Below are 21,615 nucleotides of genomic sequence, written 5' to 3'. Positions count from 1 at the left end.
AAAGAATGAATAAGTTTTACTTTTTTATAAATTTTGAGAGGTTCTAAAGTATTTTATTAATTATTTGACCGTTTGTTTATATTGTACACTAATAACGTAAATATTATAAATATTGTGCTTGTGACAACCTGTATAAAATTTGGCAATAGCGCAGGAGCTCCTGATTGGTTGCTGTAAGTTGTAATGATAGTGATAAATACGCGCATGTTCATTGGTATTTTTTTCACTACTATATAAACAGTATGTGAATGAATATTGTGTTTATACGGCATAGGAATGTGATAGAAATTATTGTCCGTGCTTTATTATTAGTGTAAGTTCTTGCCGATAAAATATTTATTTGATGTAACATTTTATTTTGGGGAATTTCGCAGCCTCCAGAAATTTTGGAAACATTCGGTCGAAACGAGAACACCAGGATGCGTATTGATGTGCATATTTGTATTATTTATTCGTATCTTTTACTTGCAGTTTATGGAAGTAATGAAAAAAATCAAAGTATGTTTATAGCAACACGCGAATGGCAGACAGTAAAAAAGGGTAAGTGTAAAAGTGATAGTTGACAACTTGGTGGAACTACTTTTTTCTATACGTGACTATGATTTTGATTTATCACCACGTCAGTCAAATGATACTTATTCATTTCGCCTTTATCAATGGTCTTTTAAATTTAAAAACTGTTTTACTCTCCTACTCTTATAGTATTTTGTTTTTCTTTTACCTTTTAATAATTAGTTAAATCATTGCCAAATATAATTTTTGTTTCCAAATTGTTGACATTCAATAAATTAAAGATATAGTAAATTAAATAATTTATCCTTTTTCTATTATTTTCAGGAGTACCAATTCCTGCTGGTTTGCATGTGCGTTACAATTTTCAAACTGGTGTAACTGAGGCTAAATTAATGGATGATGAAGAAGAAAATGAAAGTATCAATAACAATGCTAATGACTCAAAGTCATTAACTTTACATCCTGAAGAAGCAATTCAAGACGAAGAATCACAAACCAAATATAATAAAGAATCGAATTCAATGAAATCACCTTTCAAAGTTTTAAAATCTCATTTAAAAGAAATTACAAAAAATGAAAAGGTTTCATCAAAAAGATATTCCATTAAAGAATTGGAAGCAAAATTAAATAAATTGAAGAATATTGATAAATCTGAGGAAGAGTTAAAGGTGCAAAATTTATTTCTTCCTACAATTAAACAAAAAGCTGCAAAGTTATAAGTCTATTAATTGTAATTTATTTCCAGCAAGAAAAAGCACAATCTAATAGCAAAAAGGATTTTAAATCCTATGAAACAATAAAAAAAGAGCTAAACTCTCTTAAAATGAATGTCACAACAGAATCCGAATTGTTAAAAGCATATTTTGAAAAATTTCAAGCTCATAAGGAATCAATACTTGCAAAGACAGCAAGCTCGTTAGATGTTAAAGATATTTTAGATATATTAAATAATTTGGAATATTTGATTCACCAAATTGACAATGCACAAATTTTTGCTGACATGAATGGGTAAAACTATCATTGATATTAATCTAATTTCATATGGATATTTATATGTTTAAAATATTTATGACTTTTACAGAATGACTAAAATCATATCACCATGCTTAAACAGTACCAATAATAAATTGCAAGCTGAAGCATTGCGTTTACTAGGAGCTGCTGTGCAATCGAATCCTAAAGTTCAAATAAAAGCTCTAGAGAATGATTTCATACAAAAACTTCTACATATGTTATCAGCTAGCACCAAAACTAATATTAGATCAAGATGTCTGTTTGCAATAAGTGCCCTAATAAGACAATTTCCAGCTGCCCAAAAAGTTCTGATAGACCATGGTGGGTTGGAGATTTTTGGAGAAATTCTCATTTATGACCAAGAACAGATACAGCTAAGAGTCATGAACCTCATCAATGATTTAGTAATAGAAAGACAAGATCTCAACAAACTAGTTGAGTTAAAACAACAGCAACTTAAAATAAAAGAGTATGATTTCACAAATTTTGAGAAAAAATTACAAGCCCAGAAATATTGTAAGCATTTGACTAATTTAATGATCAAATATTTCAAAGAGAACATTCCTAGTCGACTTATTAATGGTGATTTAGAATTTATTCAAGTAATTTTGGAAAGTATGACGACAGTTAGTGATATTTGTAAAAATGATTTTAGTTCTGATAAAAAAATTGTAATTATGGCTATTGACGTGGCTTTAATAAATTTATACGAAAATTCACCGTCTAACGATGAAAAACCTGTAGAGACGACGATATTGCTAATGAAACAATTAAAAGCAAAATTATTTGAATCCTTGCACGATGAACTGTAAATATTTTTTATCAAATTAAAATCATACGTTACCATTAAAAACCAATATTTGACATAAATATTCACATTGTAAAATTGTTGGAGCTATTTTCTTAGTGAATGCTTGTCTTAGCAATAACATACGAACTTTTCAGGTGTAAAAGTTTTAGAAGTTTATTTAATTTATATACAGTTTAAGATTTGTAAATAAATAAAGTTAATTCGTGACTTCATTTTTTTGTAAATACAGTGTATAATATTAATATCTTGAAGTAGAGAAAATGTATGAATGTGAATTTTGAAGTGCCTGTGATACACGGAGAGTGTTTTGCCAATGACAGATGTATGGTGCTAAAGGTGTAATTACTTTAATAATTTTATTAAATCTGTGGAAATTATTTTTTATCTCCCAAGGTTTGACTATTATTTAAAAACCTTTCCAGAGGAATAATTTTGAAACATGGATTAAATTTGGAATAGCGACAAATCATACTTTATTTACAAGTTGTAATAATTACATCTATTACAATTCATAAAAAATATATTTTTTTAGAATGGCTGTAATGCACAGCTATCATAAAACGTATTTACAAGTGCTCGGAAAAGGCACTCGCGTACACCACTTCTTTTGAGGAAAGAATACCTATATCTTTCTTTTAAGTACAAGGAAAGCATTTAGCATTTATTTTGTGCGAATGTAAACAATTCATGTACCTCTTCTGCAATTAGACTAATGGATAGAGTGCATTTTAACCCAAATCATAAAATTTTCACTGATTTTTTAAAATATATTTTAATGATCGCACTACACTGTGTGGGAAATTGATCTGTCGACCTTTCAGTTAATTTTGCTCCATACTCTTTCTCTGCAAAATTTCTATATCAAACTACAGCACGAAGAGGACTATTCAATTTTCCACTATGTACTTTCTCACGCTTTCATATATAACTATAGGTTAAAAATCTTAAAATATATATTTTTAAAAAATGTTAACCACAGCTTCCTCATCATTTCATTCCGTTATTCAAAGGAATACAATAATTTTCATTTGCAAACATAACATTATTGGAAAATAATAAGATAAAAAAATGTACAATATACCTTGATCAACTTTGAGTACAGCGCATTTCAAGGTAAATTAAAAGGTATGCTTGTTATTTTCATATTTACATTTTAAACATATTATACTAGAATTCTATCGGCTTCCTTAAAGTAGTTACAATATTAAAGTAGGAAGCAGAGACAACATTATATACATTATTCATTCTCATAACACAAACGTGTTACAAAGTCACGCGTCAATACTGGTTTTATATGCCATTTCTCTAAGCAACGGGCTGACTTGCCAATTTCCCAGGAAATAAAAACAAGAGAGATGCACAAAAATATAAATCTTTATCAATAGAAAAACATCCATATAATATCATATATAAACGACATCCTCGCACTTTTATTATCGTGTAGAAAACTCGTAAAACTATTCCCGTTAAACGAAATTATTAAATAAAGATCAAAGAAAAAATTATAGTTATTTACTTAGACAAAAGCTCGTAAGAAAAAGAATCAATATTATACTATGATTATCCAAATGTGCTTTCATTTTATAGGTATAAATTATAGAAATGCCTATTTCTTTACGCATTTAAATGTGAGCTTTATCATCAGTCATTATTACTCAGTAGTATGTACATAGTTCACATGGTCGACAATAATCCGTCTGATTTGAGCAACATCCTCTAGGGAATTCTATCCTATATGGCAAATCGGTTTTCATGTTTTACGTACTGAGAAAATTAACTGAATCATTTTCTTATTTATCTCGTGGCATAGCTCAGTAGGTATCACCAGGCTAATTTATTAAAAGATTAAATCTTAATTAAGAAATTAATTATTCTAATCGCAAAGAATCGTCAAGACTGCCATTAAAATTACACCAAAAATTAAACTGCCCAATTGTTTCAAAGACTCTTTTGGATTGGACTCCTTCTGTAGTTCTGGTAAAATTGTCACCAAACCAATATGTAAGAATCCTCCAGCAGTGAAGGGTAATATCCAACTCGTCTTAGCTTCTGCAAAAGAAACGAAAAACATTCGTCATTATCACGGGTCGTACCAAAATTTGTCGAGCATCGCTTGTTACAATCTCAGTTTCAGGACAAGTAAAACTCCGTCCTTTTCAACAATTTCAACTATTCTACGTACCTACACCACCACTAGAGAACAGGACAGCTGCGAGAGCTCCAAAAATTCCACCGCTGGCGGTAAGAAGCTGCGCCCGCGCAGCGTCCCACCTGCTGAACCCGCTACGGAGTAAAATGGCAAAATCTCCAACTTCATGAGGTATCTCATGGACAAGAATTGCGAACGTCGTGAGGGCACCCAGTCGGAAGGACACCAGAAAGGATCCACCAACGGCGAGGCCATGAGTAAAGTTGTCTATGCAATTCGCCATCAGATTCAGATACCCCGTAATATGCTTTGGCTTCTCTTTCGCAGGAGCCTTGGAATAAATATCTTCCCCCTTTAGCTTGCAGCCATTCGTAGAAAAACCATTGAGCCTCTTTAAGCAGTCTTTTATTTGTTCATCGGTGAGGTCCACTCGCGACAGTCCATTGGTGAAAAAAGACTCTTGGGATTGCTTCTCGAAGCCATTTCTGCAGACCTTGCCATCTTCGTTCGCCAATCGGTCGTAGGAGTTCTTTAATTGAATCTTCTCCAGAAAAGGTGGAATCTGCAATAGCCCCAAGATATCGTTCAATTACATCGTTCCTCTTAATTAAGCGTTAATCCATTTGTCTCTTGGCCTACATACACCATAACAAATAATGACGTACCTCGGAAAGATTTTTCGAATACACAAATCCATTCTTCTTAACTCCGTTTCTCACATTATCCCGGTTGATATTGAGACAGTTGTTGTTCTCTATCTCTTTCTGGCCAAAGGTCTCTCTAGTTCTCTCGCACGCGTCATTTCGATCCTCTTTCTCAGGCTCGGATTCGTTCTCGAAGGCGAAGAACTTCTCGATGATGATGAAAACTAGGAAACCAGTGAGGACCCAGAGTCCGCAGGCCATCGACGGATGACCATTAGCTGGAAATAGAAGCAGAGTAATGAATTAATTATCAAGAAAGTAATGTTAAAACTGATAATACAGAAGTTAGCTTTTAAAAGTGGGTCAAGAGAGTTCGTGCTAAAGGTTCGGTATGATTTGAGAGCAACGTTGCAGCAGGAAGCTAGTCGATATTCCTCCGACTGAATTTTCGCGTTGGAAACTAAAGCGAGACTATTTAATTTAGCTCATAGGGGCAGCAGCTGCTCTTTAAAATTGCCTGATGCACAATAGGATTCCAAGGCGTCGTTTCAATTACTAATAAAACGGACAAAGAGCGAGAGGAAACTGAGCGAATGACGTCAATGCTATCCGCAATCTTCAAAATAATTTATAATTTGACGCTGGGAGGAAGTCGAGAGATCGATACTAAAAAAGAGAAAAAAATATCTCAAATATAACCGAGATTTAATAATAACGTATATTATTATGTATAAATCAAATCGATCAATTTGCAGATATTATTTTCACTCTCGATTACGTATAAACTACTAGATATGTAGCTGTGTTATTACAATATATGATCAATTCGGATTATCGTTCGTGTCTGCAGGAAATTTCTTGTCAGAGATTAGAGTCTACATTTAATTATCAGACAAACACATTAATGTTCGTGTTGATGAAACAAAGTAATCTAGCGCGATTTGCTATTATCGTCACTTCACCACTGATATTCCTTATCCTTTGACAGGTAATTATAGACTTCAGCCAAATTAATCAAAGAATTATGAGGAATTTTATCGAATCGGCCACTTCTTCCACTCGATAGCTGCCCGATGTTCTGCCATTTTCAATTAGAGGCGAGTAAATAACTTGCCATCCTTCCACGCGTTGTTTCCCCAAGCTTCTGGCAGAAGATGCAAAAATACATCGCCGAGTAGTCCACCAACCGCGAAACTCAGCAGTATCCTCAACGTTCCAGCCCCATCTGCAAGCAAAAGATAAAATTGTATCTCTTGTCAAAGAACTCACACTCTTCTATCGTCATTATAATAATTATTCTGTAAACAGACACACATTCGCCCTTCTTACACTAATCAATTAAAATTCTCAATAATTAAGCGACAATTTTACTATAACATTCGTTAAAAAATTATTATTGCAATATTTAATGTGCAATATTATATAGTTTCAACGAAATTTCTCCTTTTACATACTCGATTTGGTTTTATCCTTGAAAAATGTTCTCATTCTCAAAACAAATTTTTGTACAACCAAAAGGGAGTCCGTAAACAATTGCTTTTTTCACTAATCAATTAAATTCTAGATAAGCGACAACTTCACTACAATATTTCTAACAAAACTTTTCATTGCAATATTCAATTTGCCATATTATATATTTTCAACCAAATTTCTCGTTTCATACACTCGACTTGGCATAATCCCTGAAAAACGTCCTCATTTTCAGAAACATTTTTGAATAATAAAGAGATAATTTGGAAGAGCAGTAAAATTCAACAATGGGATTGTTTTCGCTCGGTGAAAAAGCAAAAAGAGATACAATCCCTTTATAATTTTGAATTGCCATCGATACACTACCGTGCATCTTGATTTTCAACAAAATTTCTAATTGTAACATTCATTTAGCAACATTATATAATTTCAACGAAATTTCTCGCTTGATACACTCGACTTGTGTTCATCCCCGAAAAACGTTCTCATTTTCAGAAACATTTTTGCATAATACAGAGAGAACTTGGAAGAGCAGTAAAATTCAACAATGAGATTCTTTTCGCTCAGTGAATAAGCAAAGAGAGATACAATCGCTGTATTATCCTGAATTCGCAGGTTCGCAGAAACGGAACGGTGAAATTGCACTTGCGAGAACACTTTTGGGTTTTCAAAGATAGCGTCCGATGATTCGGATTAAAAATCTCTGTGATTTTCCCCACTAGCCTGGTAGCTCGCGATAAGAAAGAAAATTCATTCGCCCACGACCCAGCGACTTATCACTACTGATTATTCACGCTTCGTTCATCTCCAACTTTACGGGGGAAAAAAATTGCTCCCGGATGGTGCGCTCCACTTTTGCGCTACTCTTTATCATTTTTGCTTGGAATAAACAATGCAACGATTTTCCTCGCAGCGAAAGAAATTTCAATAAGCTCCGGCACGAGTTGCTAGGACTTTATAGCATTTATATATACGTGCATCGTTCAATATTTTCCCAGCCGCGTGACAGGATTACGATATATGGTCATGACGATCATTTACTCTGGAAAATATTACGGTATTTCAAGCATCGGTTGCATCATGCCCGAAGCTTATTGGCGAACCAGTCTCGGCTCGATAAAAAAAAATTTATCATATATATATATATATATATATATAACATCAACAATGCAGAGATCCTAGTCCTGCAGATTGCGGAACTTTACGCGCGTATAAATTTTACTGCGACTTATTGAAATTGCGAAGCGCAGATGCAACTGCGCGCCGATAATTTCTTCCAAGTACACGAACGCTCGGTGCAACTGGTTGCAACTATTGCACCACGCGTTAGTCATTCGAATTTCTCTCTACATTTGAGAAAACTCGATTACAATGGTTGGAATATTGACATAAATTAGACATGAAGAGAGGCGGTGTTGAAAAGTCATTAAAGGCATTTTGTTGAAACTTTTAATATTATTATGTTCGTCGGGAATATTGAGACCGAGTCCTTGACACCTCTTATGCCATTACGCGAATTTATACCGCAGCCTTGGTATTATTGAAAATTACTTTGGAATAATGCATCTTTAATGCTTTAACCTGCAACACCGCCTCTCGTCATTTGACAAGTTCATTGGAGCCTTTCAAACGTCCAATGTAATTATTTTAATATACGCTTGCTAAATTTAGAAGTAACTTGGGACCAACGTCTGGTTGCTTCGGAGGAAATTGCGAGTAAAGTTGTAGATGTTCCTGTGTCGTTGAAAGCAAAATCATTAGAGAGTTGCAGTTAAACTTCCACGATCCTTGAAGAGTCTCATTGATGCAATGTACGAGCTCGCTTGTTATTCACATTAGACTTTTTCCAAAGAGGTTGATGCATTAGTATCTTGAATAAAGAATTACTACTTTGCAATGAACGCTGCATTGTATACAAATGTTAAATTCAATTAGGATCAATGCTTGGTTCCTTTAAAGGATATTGTGAATAAAGTTGAAGAGATTCCTGTATCGTTGAGAGCAGAATCATTCGATAGTTGCCGTTGAGCTTCCATGATCCTTGAAGAGTCCTAACGATGCGGTGTTCGAGCTCGCTTGTTATTCGCATTAGACTTCCCAGAGAGACCGATGCATTAGTATCTTGTACAAAGAATGACCACTTTGCGAAGAACGCTGTATAGTACACAATTGCCTATTTCCTTGCTTTCCCTTATCTCCATCGCTCGTCTGCTCTTCGTATCGACTAACGATAATGCGATTAATATACATTAACAGTTGTTTTGCATACATATACAAAAAAGAACGCTAGCTTTTCCTCGTGTCAAAGACACACAGCAACATTATCGCAAAATTTATAGTTGTTTTGCAACTTTGTTAGGAGTTATCAAGATTATTATCACTTAGATTTGCGCATTGTACGAAATCGAGCATGATCCTTGAAGATTCTCATTGATGCTGTCTTCGATCTCGCTTGTTCCTCGCATTAGACTTCCAAGAGATGTTGATGCCTCGATATCTTGTCCAAAGAATTGCCACTTTGGGAAGAACGCTGCATTGTACACAATTTTCTATTTCCTTGCTTTCTCTTATCTTCATCGCTCGCTTGCTCTTCGTATCGAATAACGATAATGCGATTAGTATACGGTAGCAGTTGTTTTGCGTATATACAAAAAACTCTAGCTTTTCCTCGTGCCAGAGACGTAAAGCGTCATTATCGCAAAATTTATAGTTGTTTTGCGACTTTGTCTGGAAGCGTTAAGAGTATTAACGCTTAGATTTGCGCATCGTGTGGAATCGGATTGGTAGGAAGGATAGCGAGGAGTCATTGCACTGTTTATATGCGTAGTTGTTGTTTATTCGCTCTTCATTATTCAGTACAACGTCTGCTTCTTCGCGGCTATAAATCGTATTGGCAATGAATCGGTTGCTAATCAAGCTTCTCAAGTTGAGGAGTAGGAAAACTTTTTATCTACTTTCAATCTTGCAACTTGACCAATCCGATAATATTGCTACGATAATAGAATACCTCGCAAATAAAGCGACGAGATACGAACATCTCTATTGTTTCAACTCTCGTTTACAAGATAAGCTGAGTTTCGCTATTAATGATTCAGAAAGTCATATTTTGTTACAGCGTAGATTTGCCACTGTGCAATCGCTTTCCGCATAAGTTGCGTATGCTTCGCAGCTCTACTCGGAAAAAAATAGAGCGTGGACTGTCACGTGTTTTCCGTGCCAGTTTAAAGTCTAATTGTACATCTGTTTGGCACGAGCCGAGTCTAGCAGTATCGCTACGAATATTATCAAGAATACGCAGTTGAAAAATGGCGCATTCTGGATTATTAGTTATTCCGCAATACGCTTTGGTAGAGCTAGATTGATTAATCCTAGTTCGACGCAGCTCGGTCGATTTCAACGATGACGGAGCGGTTGAAAAACATGGAGAAGGAGTAAAAATTAAAGACACTTGCACTACTCTTAAATATTACGTAAGCAACGGGACAAAGAAATCATTGAACTGTACGTAACTCTCGCGATATTCAGCCAAAAAAATATTGGAGAAAGTCAAGCGAGCACGTTACAGTACGGTGTTCCTTAGGGGGGGGGAGGTCCGTTTAGAACCTTCAAAATGTCTGTGTTTTTTTATATTTTTTTAAGCGATAGATATATAATATTAGAATATTTCCGCAAAGTTTGAAAGCGAAATTCGAACAACTTGAAAAGTTACAGTATTGTGAATGCTGCACTTCGCCTTACCATTTGTACTTTGATTGGTACCACGCGTTGCAGGTAAAAACGAAAGTGATGAGGAATTGATGTTCGAGGAGCCTTCTTCTGTAATTACCTTGTTCAAATTTACTCTTATATTATAGAATAGAAACAGCTGATAATTAAAGTTTCAACTCTACTGTTGGCTTCTTGCAATGAAGAATCTACATTTAGGACTCAAAACAGTGGAAATTGCAGAAATTTTGATAACAGGTCTGTTTAATGAAGGCTATGTGCTAATATTAGATGTAATGAGCGAATTGGAATGGCAATTAGGACCTATTGTTAACATTTTGTAGATCACAGTGATCAGAGACGAGATACAGCGTTAGGAACCGCGTAATCTTTCAGAGACTAAAGAGATTTGGATGGCATGGAAAGAATCCTTTATAAAGCAAAACGACTTTTTTGAAGAAAGGTAAGGTTTATTGTACGGTCCTAGTATAACCAATTAATCCATAAGTAATACTAATCATTGACTTGTTATATGTCAAAACTTTAAATGCATTATTTCAAAACTGCATTTTCCAAATTGACTAGCAGGCTACTGCAAAAATTATTCAACTAAGCGTCTTCAAATTAGGTACACATGTTAAGAGCATTATTTATTTTTACACGATGCTAACTGATTTTTAAAATTAAAAAAGGAAATATTTTTTTTACAGAAAATTGTCTAAATTTTTCTGTGAAATCACATTTTTTAAGTGCATGCCATTTAAGAAAAATGTTTTCTTAATTTTCGCCGATGACGTATTAAAAATAAATGTTTTGAATGAAAAAATATAATTGCTTTGTTTCAGACTAAAAACTACGAGCAATTGGAGTTTATGGCAATTCGAAACTGCCGCTGCTACCGTGTTTCACAATTCCGCTATTGCACAAAACGTTTTATTGATTAAAAAAATATATGTTTCTATACATAAATATATAGTTTAAATATACCCAAAGTATCATTACTGTAAAATAATTATTTCTTAATAAGACAAAAATCGATAAAAAATACAATTTTTTCCGTCTTAACAAATTTCCTTCTTCAAATTACATCACGACATTTGGAGATTGTAATTCAGGGAATACCAAAATCAGGAAAAATGACGATACTCGGAAATTTCAGCACGTTCCATAAGCGTGTAAAAATGCGAACCAGGCTTAATATATGTTCAAGGAGAGTCAATCGTGATCAGCGTTAGTCCCTCTTCGTCTTCTATACAAGATCCGTGTCACTCTATAAGGTTCATGACCCGTACCTCTTCTAGAAGGAAGGAGAAAGGATTAATCTTGATCGTAGCGAGCATAGCAAATCAACTCGTGAATCTTCTTGGAGTTTAAGTTTTTTTTAAGTCAGCCTGGAATATCGTAGAATATCAGGTGATCACAAATTCAATGCCTGCGGGATGGCACTGAAGCCAGATCTTTGGATAAGATAAGTCAGCATTGTCGATGGTAACACTTGAAACTTAGGTGATTATTGTCACAGATTCTTTTCTTAAGAATCGTCAAAAAAGTCCAATTAATTTTTACTGAATTTTAGGAAACCAATTACAACGATTAAATTCATCGACGACAATACCTATATGCAATTTTGTACACTATTATTAGAAGATTAAAAACTAGACAACAACATTAAGTATGAAAGACGATTACCTCCGTTTTTAAGATTGGCTCCTTGTTCAATCGGGATGATCAAGAGGGGGAAGATACCGGCTAAGCCGACGATGGTGCTACCCAACAGAGAAAATAACCAAGGTCGATACACGAAATTCTCCGAAGCAAATGTCCAAGGCGTCCAAATCTCTTTCGCAATAATTTCATATAATAATCCTCCAGAATCTGTGCAGTTTTCTGGGATGTTTTGTATATAGAGTTGCGCCGCCATTTTTGTTTACCGTTCGAAAATACGAGGGTAAACTTCAAAAATTTTATAATCAATATCCAAAAGTAAAGAGACGCTGTGTCAGCGATTTTTGCATATAAATTTACGTTTTCACAGAAAACACGTCGTTCTTCGTACTTTCAGTACGTATATCTTTGAATTCCTTCGGTGGGTTTTCTAACCTTAGTTTAGTCGCACAGCTTAGTAATGGCGTTGGAGCTCATGTCAAAGAGGGTGGGGGGGGGGGGGGGGAATGCGGAGTGTTGTCATGCACGTGCAAAGGTCTGGTCAGAGACGGTGATGGATAAGACACTGATGCCAGACAACACAAAGCAAACACACGAGAACTTGACGGCGACTACAGAACGACCGACTAGCCTGCACTGAGGACTGAGCACGGACGCTTCCAATCAAATCGTCACCGCCTCCTCCGCTATTGTTGATAGAATCTGGCCTCTTGTTAATTCATTCCACTGGGCTACCACAATATCTAATCTTTCGAGCAAGGATCTTTATAACGAGACAAGACCACGCGGCTCTTCTTAACGCGCACGCTAGTTATCAATTTCTCTACAATAACCTTTCTCTGTCTCTCTCCTGCTTCCTCAATCTCTCAATCCTGTCACGACCTACGTTATTTTTCTTCTTGCACATGAAACTCTCGCGCAACTCGACGCAACAACGGCACGACCACAACTGCTAATGCGCATTTATCCACCGGCGTTGCCTTATATAGCGTCCGCCATTTTGAGCCATTTGGATAGAACAGGATGGAAGAACTAGCAAACTAGGGAGGGACGGAAGTAGAGAACAAGATGGAAGAGATGCAAGATAAACGTGGTACCGAGGACTGCCGAGGACTACCAGTACCAGTACCAGTTTTAAAGAGAAAGAGAGGAAGAAAGTGGTGTAAGGAGCTGAAAGGTATATACGAGAGGAGGCTAGCTGGCTGTCTGTTTACGGAGCTGACACGCTCAGAAGGAGGGAAATAATTCAGTAAGAAGAATCATGTAGTGGGAGCAGCTTTGTTTCAATCGCCATTTTAATCGATTCGAATTCACAGCAGCTCGTTATATGCTTTCCTCTCGTTTGCCAGCTATGGTAATGATTTCTCCTGAAAAATCATTAATTTATATATACTCGGTTATGTTTTTCTCGGTAATCGATCATTTGAACTCATTTGTGCAAGGAACTACTATCATTGGAACGTGCAGCTTATTATCTGACGATAAGATTATTATTAATTTGGTAACAAAAAAAATAATGTAGTAAAAAATGCTCCAACACGACTTTCTTCTGGTAAAAATGGACAGTGAAACTCGTTTTTCGTATGTAGGAAACTCTGGAATCCAGTGTCTGCGTTTTCTGAAAAGGCCATAACAGGAAATGTCAAATTAGATACTTGACCTATTACGAATGTAGGATATAGAAATATAAGTGACGATTATATTAGAGTTGATTCTATTATCGATGCTTTGCTATTAACAATGATCCGTGACTGTTCTCTATTGAAATAACAGTTCATTGTCAGAGAACAATAAAGATTGTATTTTTAAAAAAGGAAACTGCCTAGTTGCAAAGAACACTGCAAATAGGAATAAATCAATATCAGTTTTGGTAAACGCAATTGTTTGATGGTTTTGATCTTTGGAATTATGACTATATCTTATTTGCAAGATAAAATTATAACAATGAATGTGTCAGATAGAGACGCCTACTTGTTGGTTAGGTTTGTTTGATCGACTGTCGGTAATGTCGAATATGAAATACATCACTGCCATCTAGTGATCGATATGTCTTGTTTTGACTGAATTATACACGCGACCCTTTAAGTTTACGAACTCTGCACGGTATATGTAGATTTACGCCTAATTAATCAAATTGCCTGTGGCATTTTGCCAAGTGCACTTGGACTGCTATCAAAAAGAATCCCCCCCCCCTTCCTACCTGCTGTGGGAGGTTTTCCAGGAAGTTGACAGCTTTCTCATAATTAAAAAGAAACTAATTCCCAATTTCGAAGCAATAAACAATTAACCTATATTTTCTATTCAATAGAAATAGTATCTCACAATTGATAAATACATCGATACTTAACTCAATATTAATTATATTTTTTCTTTGTCTTAGAACTTTTTAACAATTGACCTTGTTTTGTTGACCTGATTGTGGGTCATGGGATTCGATATAGCAACAACTGTATATAATGAGTTAGATACTTATTTTTAGCAATTTTGAAATCTGGATTGATTGGAAATGGAATTATGTTAATAAATTATATATATTTTTTTTTTAAATTTCCTAAGGTTCCGCAAGACGGCGTGACGGCGTTGAGGCAGCTCCAGTGCGTCTATTTTTGGAATCCGTGGATCTTAAGATTATTTCAGTTACATTTTTCTTCACCACCCGCAACAGAAAGCTTACCGTACCTCGCATCGCACAGCCAACATGATGACCGAGTAGGATATTTTTCCTTCTGCATCAATGACAACGTACATTCTAGTAAACGAAAAAGAGGAAACTTATCAAATTAATCTGTGGAAAAATGATATTGAAACTAAAAGACTGTACAAGCTTTTGAGAAAAGCTCAGTGATCAGTGAATAGTGTGCATACAAAAATGTAAGATCGTTTTGCGAGTACAAACTGATTTTTCACAGCCATATGAAAAAAACTATGGTTTACCTTCTACCTATAATAGTAGTTAAGGAACGTACGTTGTCATTACACTTTTGACCAATAACGTGTGATTATTCTTTTGAAATTTAACAAAACTAATATACCATTGTTTAATTTTGCATGTTTGCCAATTTGGATTGTCTATATATATTTATGGAGAGATTTAAGAATTTTTTCAACAAAGGGTATCACCCTGGAACGTGCTGAACGTGGAAGTTGCTTTGCAGCAGCGAAATTGTCTGGAGGGTGAAGATGGGGAGAAGATAGTGAGAAGATCTAATACGGTAAGGCAGATAATCCGAAATTATATCAAAGTATTAACTAGTTACTTCTATTGTATTATACTTACCCTTTAACCTGCAGCACCACTTGGAATGTGATTAAAACGATTATATTAAACTTGCATTTTGTACAATGGCGAATGGCGAAGCTTTAATTATAAGAATTTTATATTAAAATAATAAATGTACTAAAACATTGTAAAAAAGCTTTTGTGGTGTGGATCAATAAAGTTAAGTAAAAACACTGATCAGACTTTGTTTCAATGTATTCTTTCGTCTCAGGATCATTTTAATGATATTTTGGCATCAGAGGTCATTGAACTTTAATAAATAGCTCATGATTTACTTTAAGTCGCATATATTAAATAACGAATGTACTAAAAATTTGTAAATAAGCTTTTGCGTGGATTGTCAATAAAGATTAGCATAAAATTCGTTGTTCTCTCTCTCTCTCTTTCTCTCTCTTTCTCTCTCTTTCTACATGGTTCATCTGCGAATGCGAAAGACAGAGTCATCATTTGGCAACGGCCAAAAGCAACAAATTTTGCAGCGATGTCTGACAGATTTGTTCTCCTCGTTTCTTTCGCATTCGGTGCATATCAATGTTGATCGTACTGATCAAGCCTTACCTGCTATTCTGGCCTCGTGCCTGCTCTCACTGCTTTTATTTATAACTAATTAAAACTCACTGGCCGATGATCACTCAAACGCCACAGTCACTCTGAGACAATTAGTTTCACGTGCCACTCTTCCCTCTTCTATTTCAACTCGAAAGGATTGCATCTTCACAGTCCATTCGCAAATTGACTATCACGGATGTTCCAGTCCCTCTAGAAAAATTATTTAATTGATTTATTTACTTCTCAAATTAATCCTCCCCCTCCTCCCTTCCCAACTACTCTCTTTATTGGACACTTTAAGCGTCAAATAAAACATAAATCGTGTTTTACAAAAAAAAAATATTGCAAGTTTCGGTGAAAGAGTGAAAAGGATCAAAGAAATGAGTGTACTTATCCATCATGAGGCGAGAGGCTGGACAAATTTATACAGTCGAATATAAAGAAAAATCGTAAAATGAGTTGGATGCATTTGAGCGTCGGTCATGCTACCAGTGCCATATCGCGAGACGATTTGAGAAACAGCGTTCGAAAGCGAAAGTCAACGGTAATTATTTCTATACTCTGCTAGACTTTTATTCCTCAATTATCCCGTTCCTTTTTATTATACGAGCCAGGAGAGAATTTCTAAAACTCACCATTAATCGTCAATCATCCGTTCCAACCATCTATAAACATTTGCCTTCCACTTAGAATTAATTATACGACTAAAAAACAATCATAAAATGCACCATTGAGTTAAAAACGATCGCTTGTTTTATTCAACAACTTTTTCAACTTTCCTCATCGATCCTTTTCTCTTAATTTTATTCCACGAGTTACTCACCTATATATCTCGTTGAGAAACCCTCGTACAAATTGAGTGACGTCATCCGCTTGTAAGTCTTCACGCTTTAGCCGTCTCGTTTGTCTCCGTCGTTGTTCGCCAAGTGTCCATCAAAGTTGCACGATATCAATGTAATCGCAAACTTCTCGATACGCTCGGTGAAACCAGCTCACTGGTACGACGCCAAGAAATTTCGCCAAAGTTTCATTAACCCTTGATGAGTCGCAATTTTGCATAAATTCCGCCATATTAACTCCTTCCTACCGAATTAAGCATCTCGGGTATGAAATTGAGTCGCTCGCATAAAATTTTTTAGAAACTCGCTAACCAAGCAACTAATATCAAACGCAATTTAAGCTTACATCGTTTTCCCAATCATTTCTTCGTTTAAGTTGGATTAATTGCTTCGAATTAAAAAATCGCTTCCGTGTATATATATTAGAATAACGTAACAAGGATACAATTTTTGGGAGTATCAGTTAATTTTTCTCATTAATTAAAGCTGCAGCGTGCAGTTTGGCGCGCGGGCAGTCGATCTAAAAATGAAACTCAAGCGAGTCTCCGGAAGCTTATATTTAGTATCGCACGCGCAGACGCGATTCTTGACAAATTCCATCTTCGCTCGCGAGTGGAGACGCGAGATTCGCGCCGCGGAAATTCGGAAAAATCAGCAATAATCGTGAAAAATCGTGAGTAATCGTGAGTAACCGTGAACAGCCAGTGCGGTAACTATTTCTCGTTTGCTTATATTTATCAGAAAATAAAAGTTCAACTTTTACGTCGGAAAAAAACCGGAAATTTTTGCAAGAAATTTTCTATGTCACTTCCCCCCCTCCCCCAACCTCTGCTCGCTAGCAGCTCGATTTTGAGAGACCTATGATCGCTCGGAAGAACATTAGCTCGAGATCAAGAATAAAATCGTTGACAGTGAATTTTCTGGAAAAGTTTTGAGATTCGTGTGATATAACTGAGGGAGAATTAGGAAGCAGCTATGGATCTAGGAGGTGTCGACGTCTGGGGCCAAATCGCCTTGGAAACGTCTCAAATGTACGTTTCCGAAGGTGGTGTGATTAAGAGTCGTTTCGCGGGTACAGTGAGTATCGAAAAATATCTTCTCGAGGCGAACCAAATTCACTATCCAATATCTCTTCCTGGTAAAGGATGATCTCCTCGTATCTACATATATATATATATATATATATATATATGATACATATTAATAAAATTAATTAATGAATATTATTACAAAAGCATTTCACTGATTACTGGATTGATGTGTTCAGACTATAGAAAAACTGCCGGATAAGGTAATCCTCAACATCTTCAGTTACTTGTCTCATCGTGAAATATGCAGGGTCGCCAGGGTCTGCAAGAGGTGGAGGCAAATAGCGTACGATACGCGCCTCTGGAAACACGTGTCGCTCCGTCCAGAGATAAGTGGATTGCACGTAGGCTCACTGGAGAGTTTGCTGCAACTGATAAGGTCAATTTTAATTGGAAAATAATCAAATTGATCGATCTGTTAAATTTTTCTAATTATTAACTTTTATACCTGCAGCGTTCGGTTTGGTCCCTCGCTGAGGTACATCGAGCTGCCCATAGAATTGATCACGCACACGGTGCTGCACGAATTAGCCAACAAATGTCCGAATCTCACGCACATGTTGCTGGATTTCTCCACTGCCATGCAGCTTCATGATTTTTCAGAGATGCAAGCTTTTCCCACTAAGCTGAAGTACATGTGCATCTGCTTGTCCGAGGTGATCTTCATGGAGGGTTTCATGAGGAAGATTTATAATTTTATCAATGGACTGGAGATTTTACATTTGATAGGTTTGTTGATTTTTCTTTCATCTTCAGCGTTTGTTTCAGCAATTTATAGTCAGATTAAATTTTTATTCGATGTAATTATGTTTGTTGTTGTTTATTTTGAGGGAAAACAGAGATTAAAAATATTTAATTGCGAATTATCCTAATTATAGATCAGTGAAATCAGTTCTTAGCGAGAATCTTGAGTAACTCGTGTTTGATTTTAGGAACGTACGAGAAGGTCGAGGAGGAGGAGGAAGAGATTTATGAAGTGATAAACGTGCACAAATTAAAATCAGCCACTCCTAATCTCAGAGTCATCAATCTCTATGGCATCAATTTTGTGGATGATTCTCATATCGACGCCTTTTCCTCCAATTGCATCCAGCTGGAGTGTCTCGCTGTCAATTTCTGTGCCAAGGTCACTGGCTCCACCATGAAGACTCTTTTCCAACGTAGTAGGAGGTTAAGATGTCTTCTCATGCAAGGCACTAGTAAGCTGAAAATAAAAGATTTGATTGAAAAAACTTAGTTTATTATTATTAACCTTGAGAGGGATTTTACAATTTTGGAAAACTATTTTATTGTTATTATTAGAATAATATTACATTTGTTATTCATTTTAATTACAAAAATCCAATATTCGTTTGCTATAGTTATATATATTTTAATGATGAGTCATTCGACAAATTTTCACAGGTCTTCAGAGCGAGTACGTGATGCAGGTGGAATGGGAAAAATCGAGTGTTCAAGAATTGGACGTTACAGCGACGGATTTATCCACCGAATGTCTGATAGATATGTTGACCAGGATACCAGGTTTGAGATTCCTGAGTGCGGGCCAGTTAAATGGATTCAACGACAGCGTTTTAAAAGCTTGGACAGAGATGGGTAATCCAAGAAATCTCATAGCTTTGGACCTATCGAGCTCCGATAATCTGACGGACGACGCTCTGCACAAATTCGTGTCTAGGCACGGTCACCAGCTGTGGGGAATCGTCTTATCCGGAATGCCACACATCACCGATCAACTTTGGCAGAGTGTGCTGCCAATATTCACCAACGCAAAGTACGTACAAACCTCGAAACTTGGCTTGGAACATTTTGTTTGAGATGATTAATCCTTCGACCACTTCACTGCCCCCCCCCCTTCCCCTCTTTAGGGTGCATTCCGAACTCTGCTTGTGCAACGAAACACTTAAATTCTATAATAAACTGTACACTCGATGTGTAACTTGGAATTTTGCAATATTATAATACTTTAGTTCTTTGTTTATTCTAATTTTTTCCATTTCTATTTTCCTACAGAATATTAGTGATGGGCACTCAAGAGAGACTGGGTGTTAATATTCACGTGGACCAATTGATGGATGGAATTGCCAATAATTGTCCAAACTTGGAACGTTTGGAGCTACGATGGGACCCTGAAAACCTCAGATTTTCTGATAAGAGTCAGAAAGCTATCGATGTTCTACGTGTTAAGTGCATCAAATTGCGGTGTCTTAGTCTTAGGTAAGATTTTTTTTTATTAATTGTGTTTCTGGTCTAAGAATTTTTTTTTTTAGTGATGGGAGATATTATGAAATTGTGAAAGCCAACTTTGAGAGAGCAGACAGATTAACTGTGGTTAGGACAACGACGTGTTGCAGAGTATCAAATTATTACTTATTGCAAAATTATAAAGATCTCATTTTTAATTGACTTGACTTGAATTGCTTGGTTGTGTTTTGAGAGAGAAACTTTGTGGTACAAAATTTTTTAATCACAATAAGCTGAATGTGCAGTTGTTTTTTTTTTGTGTTTTTATAAAAATGCATCCTGTGCTATTCATTGCATATTCAGAACCAGACTATGTAATTTACTGAGCCTATAAGCTTTTTTATTGTTTTAGCTAGGAATACTTGACTAGACTTTGGTCCAATTTTTCAAAATAAATTTGCCTAATGATTATAATCCAAATACTTAAAAATGACACAAAGATTTTATAAAATATAACAGTAACTCGTAATAATGACAATTTAAATTACTAAACAAATTGAAGTGCCTTTCAATTTTGCAACTATATATACTAATTTTCTTTTTGAAGTTCTATATATATATTGAGAAAACTCAAGTTTTGTTCATGTTTACATCAAATACTAAAAGATTGTAATGTTTAATAATAATGTAAGAATACCATCAACAACGAGAAATATTTTAAAATATTTAAATAGTTAAAGTTTATAGTTGAACCAAATACAGTAATTTTAATGCTTGTTTTAAATAGGTTAATAATTTATTCACGTGGTGTATAAAGAGATATACACACACTTACTGCTCTATACGTTACATAAAGGAAAAAGTCATAAGTTTTCTGGCTGTTGTGTTGCAGAGTAAGTTTAGTCCCGATAATTATTTTAAGTAATTTTCTAGATGTAAGTGACATTCGATATATCTACCAGTAACTTTTATAACTACTGAGGTTTTCACGAATTACTATTTGTAAATAAATGTACATAAATAAATAGTTTGAAGTTCTTACGTAGAGTAGCATATATATATAAGGATAAACCGTGTTCATTAATCGTTGAGATATCCAGCATTTAAATAAACTGTGCAATAATTGTACACTTTGCAAATTCTATAGATGTAGCTAGTTCATCTAGCATATTGGAGTAAAATAATGCTTAAAATTTAAGATAAATTAAAAATATACAATTGACTTCTTTAAAAACTTTTTTAATTTCTGGAGAGTATAAGTAATACATGCATTAATATATTATGTAGATACAAAAAAAAAACAATAATTATATGTGAAGATAATTCTAAGTTTGTGTTAGAATAATCATGCAAAAAAATGAGAGATTATTAGAATAATATAACATAAAAGTTTATTCTTAATATAAGCCTTAAATAATTTTGACACACACACACACAATCAACAATAGTTCTTTAAATTTTAACTCTTTCTCTCTTCAAAGAAAATTTGGAAAAGCATGCTCAATGTGTCGTTCTTCTTCCTACTTATGAGTATTTTTTTTTCTAGAGAAGCTAATTCAATCTAGTGTACTTTTTCAAAATATCCGACGTAAATTTATTACATTCGTACATACAGAAACTAGTAAGATAATCATCATATATAATCATGAAAATTTAAAGTGCAAAAAATAAATCGATTAAAAAAATGATTCTGCTTGTTTGGAA

General features: G+C 35.1%; 3 protein-coding genes across 11 annotated transcripts; 2 read left to right on the top strand and 1 right to left on the bottom strand.

Moving 5' to 3' along the window:
• Window positions 1-206: 206 nt before the first annotated feature.
• Window positions 207-2,722, top strand: Sil1 (Sil1 nucleotide exchange factor). Of its 2 annotated transcripts, none has more exons than XM_066736597.1 (5): window positions 207-313; window positions 375-540; window positions 838-1,181; window positions 1,259-1,521; window positions 1,595-2,722. In XM_066736597.1, the coding sequence occupies exons 2-5, from the start codon at window positions 420-422 to the stop codon at window positions 2,337-2,339; spliced, it is 1,473 nt and encodes a 490-aa protein (XP_066592694.1). In that variant the 5' UTR covers window positions 207-313; window positions 375-419; the 3' UTR covers window positions 2,340-2,722. The 2 variants fall into 2 exon arrangements, with proteins under 2 accessions (XP_066592694.1, XP_066592695.1); XM_066736598.1 differs by having other exon boundaries at window positions 237-313; window positions 472-540.
• A 60-nt stretch (window positions 2,723-2,782) lies between these two features.
• On the bottom strand, window positions 2,783-12,901 carry Zip99C (Zinc transporter Zip99C). 2 transcript variants are annotated; one of them, XM_066736599.1, is made up of 5 exons: window positions 11,996-12,901; window positions 6,246-6,356; window positions 5,153-5,409; window positions 4,521-5,049; window positions 2,783-4,387 (listed from the first exon to the last, which is right to left on the bottom strand). In XM_066736599.1, exons 1-5 carry the CDS (start codon window positions 12,225-12,227, stop codon window positions 4,212-4,214), a joined length of 1,305 nt encoding a protein of 434 aa, XP_066592696.1. In that variant the 5' UTR covers window positions 12,228-12,901; the 3' UTR covers window positions 2,783-4,211. The 2 variants fall into 2 exon arrangements, with proteins under 2 accessions (XP_066592696.1, XP_066592697.1); XM_066736600.1 differs by lacking the exon at window positions 11,996-12,901 and adding an exon at window positions 6,586-6,767.
• A 149-nt stretch (window positions 12,902-13,050) lies between these two features.
• Window positions 13,051-21,168, top strand: FipoQ (F-box/LRR-repeat protein FipoQ). 7 transcript variants are annotated; one of them, XM_066736594.1, is made up of 9 exons: window positions 13,051-13,148; window positions 14,528-14,680; window positions 15,084-15,183; window positions 17,907-18,106; window positions 18,182-18,456; window positions 18,660-18,926; window positions 19,132-19,501; window positions 19,741-19,944; window positions 19,998-21,168. In XM_066736594.1, the coding sequence occupies exons 2-9, from the start codon at window positions 14,670-14,672 to the stop codon at window positions 20,131-20,133; spliced, it is 1,563 nt and encodes a 520-aa protein (XP_066592691.1). In that variant the 5' UTR covers window positions 13,051-13,148; window positions 14,528-14,669; the 3' UTR covers window positions 20,134-21,168. The 7 variants fall into 7 exon arrangements, with proteins under 7 accessions (XP_066592691.1, XP_066592689.1, XP_066592687.1 ...); XM_066736592.1 differs by having other exon boundaries at window positions 13,076-13,220; XM_066736590.1 differs by having other exon boundaries at window positions 13,076-13,325.
• Window positions 21,169-21,615: the final 447 nt, after the last annotated feature.

The sequence above is a fragment of the Prorops nasuta genome, unplaced genomic scaffold, assembly GCF_024137725.1.
Source record: "Prorops nasuta isolate Cenicafe-Biocafe unplaced genomic scaffold, Cenicafe_Pnas_1.2 PNAS00015, whole genome shotgun sequence".
Classification (NCBI taxonomy): Eukaryota; Metazoa; Arthropoda; class Insecta; order Hymenoptera; family Bethylidae; genus Prorops; species Prorops nasuta.
The sequence above is the reverse complement of the archived record's forward strand: the minus strand, read 5'-3'. Positions and strand labels throughout refer to the sequence as shown.

What these genes read in the sequence shown, in the direction of transcription:
- Sil1 (XM_066736597.1), top strand. Translation starts at nt 420, where the DNA reads ATGCGTATTGATGTGCATATTTGTATTATTTATTCGTATCTTTTACTT. An exon ending in ATGGCAGACAGTAAAAAAGG is followed by an intron (nt 541 to 837) that starts GTAAGTGTAAAA and finishes TATTATTTTCAG; the next exon opens with GAGTACCAATTCCTGCTGGT. An exon ending in ATTTTTGCTGACATGAATGG is followed by an intron (nt 1,522 to 1,594) that starts GTAAAACTATCA and finishes TGACTTTTACAG; the next exon opens with AATGACTAAAATCATATCAC.
- Zip99C (XM_066736599.1), bottom strand. Translation starts at nt 12,227, where the DNA reads ATGGCGGCGCAACTCTATATACAAAACATCCCAGAAAACTGCACAGAT. An exon ending in AGCCAATCTTAAAAACGGAG is followed by an intron (nt 6,357 to 11,995) that starts GTAATCGTCTTT and finishes TTTTGCTTGCAG; the next exon opens with ATGGGGCTGGAACGTTGAGG. An exon ending in ATTCGAAAAATCTTTCCGAG is followed by an intron (nt 5,050 to 5,152) that starts GTACGTCATTAT and finishes GGGCTATTGCAG; the next exon opens with ATTCCACCTTTTCTGGAGAA.
- FipoQ (XM_066736594.1), top strand. An exon ending in TCTTCTCATGCAAGGCACTA is followed by an intron (nt 18,927 to 19,131) that starts GTAAGCTGAAAA and finishes AAATTTTCACAG; the next exon opens with GTCTTCAGAGCGAGTACGTG. An exon ending in CCAATATTCACCAACGCAAA is followed by an intron (nt 19,502 to 19,740) that starts GTACGTACAAAC and finishes ATTTTCCTACAG; the next exon opens with AATATTAGTGATGGGCACTC.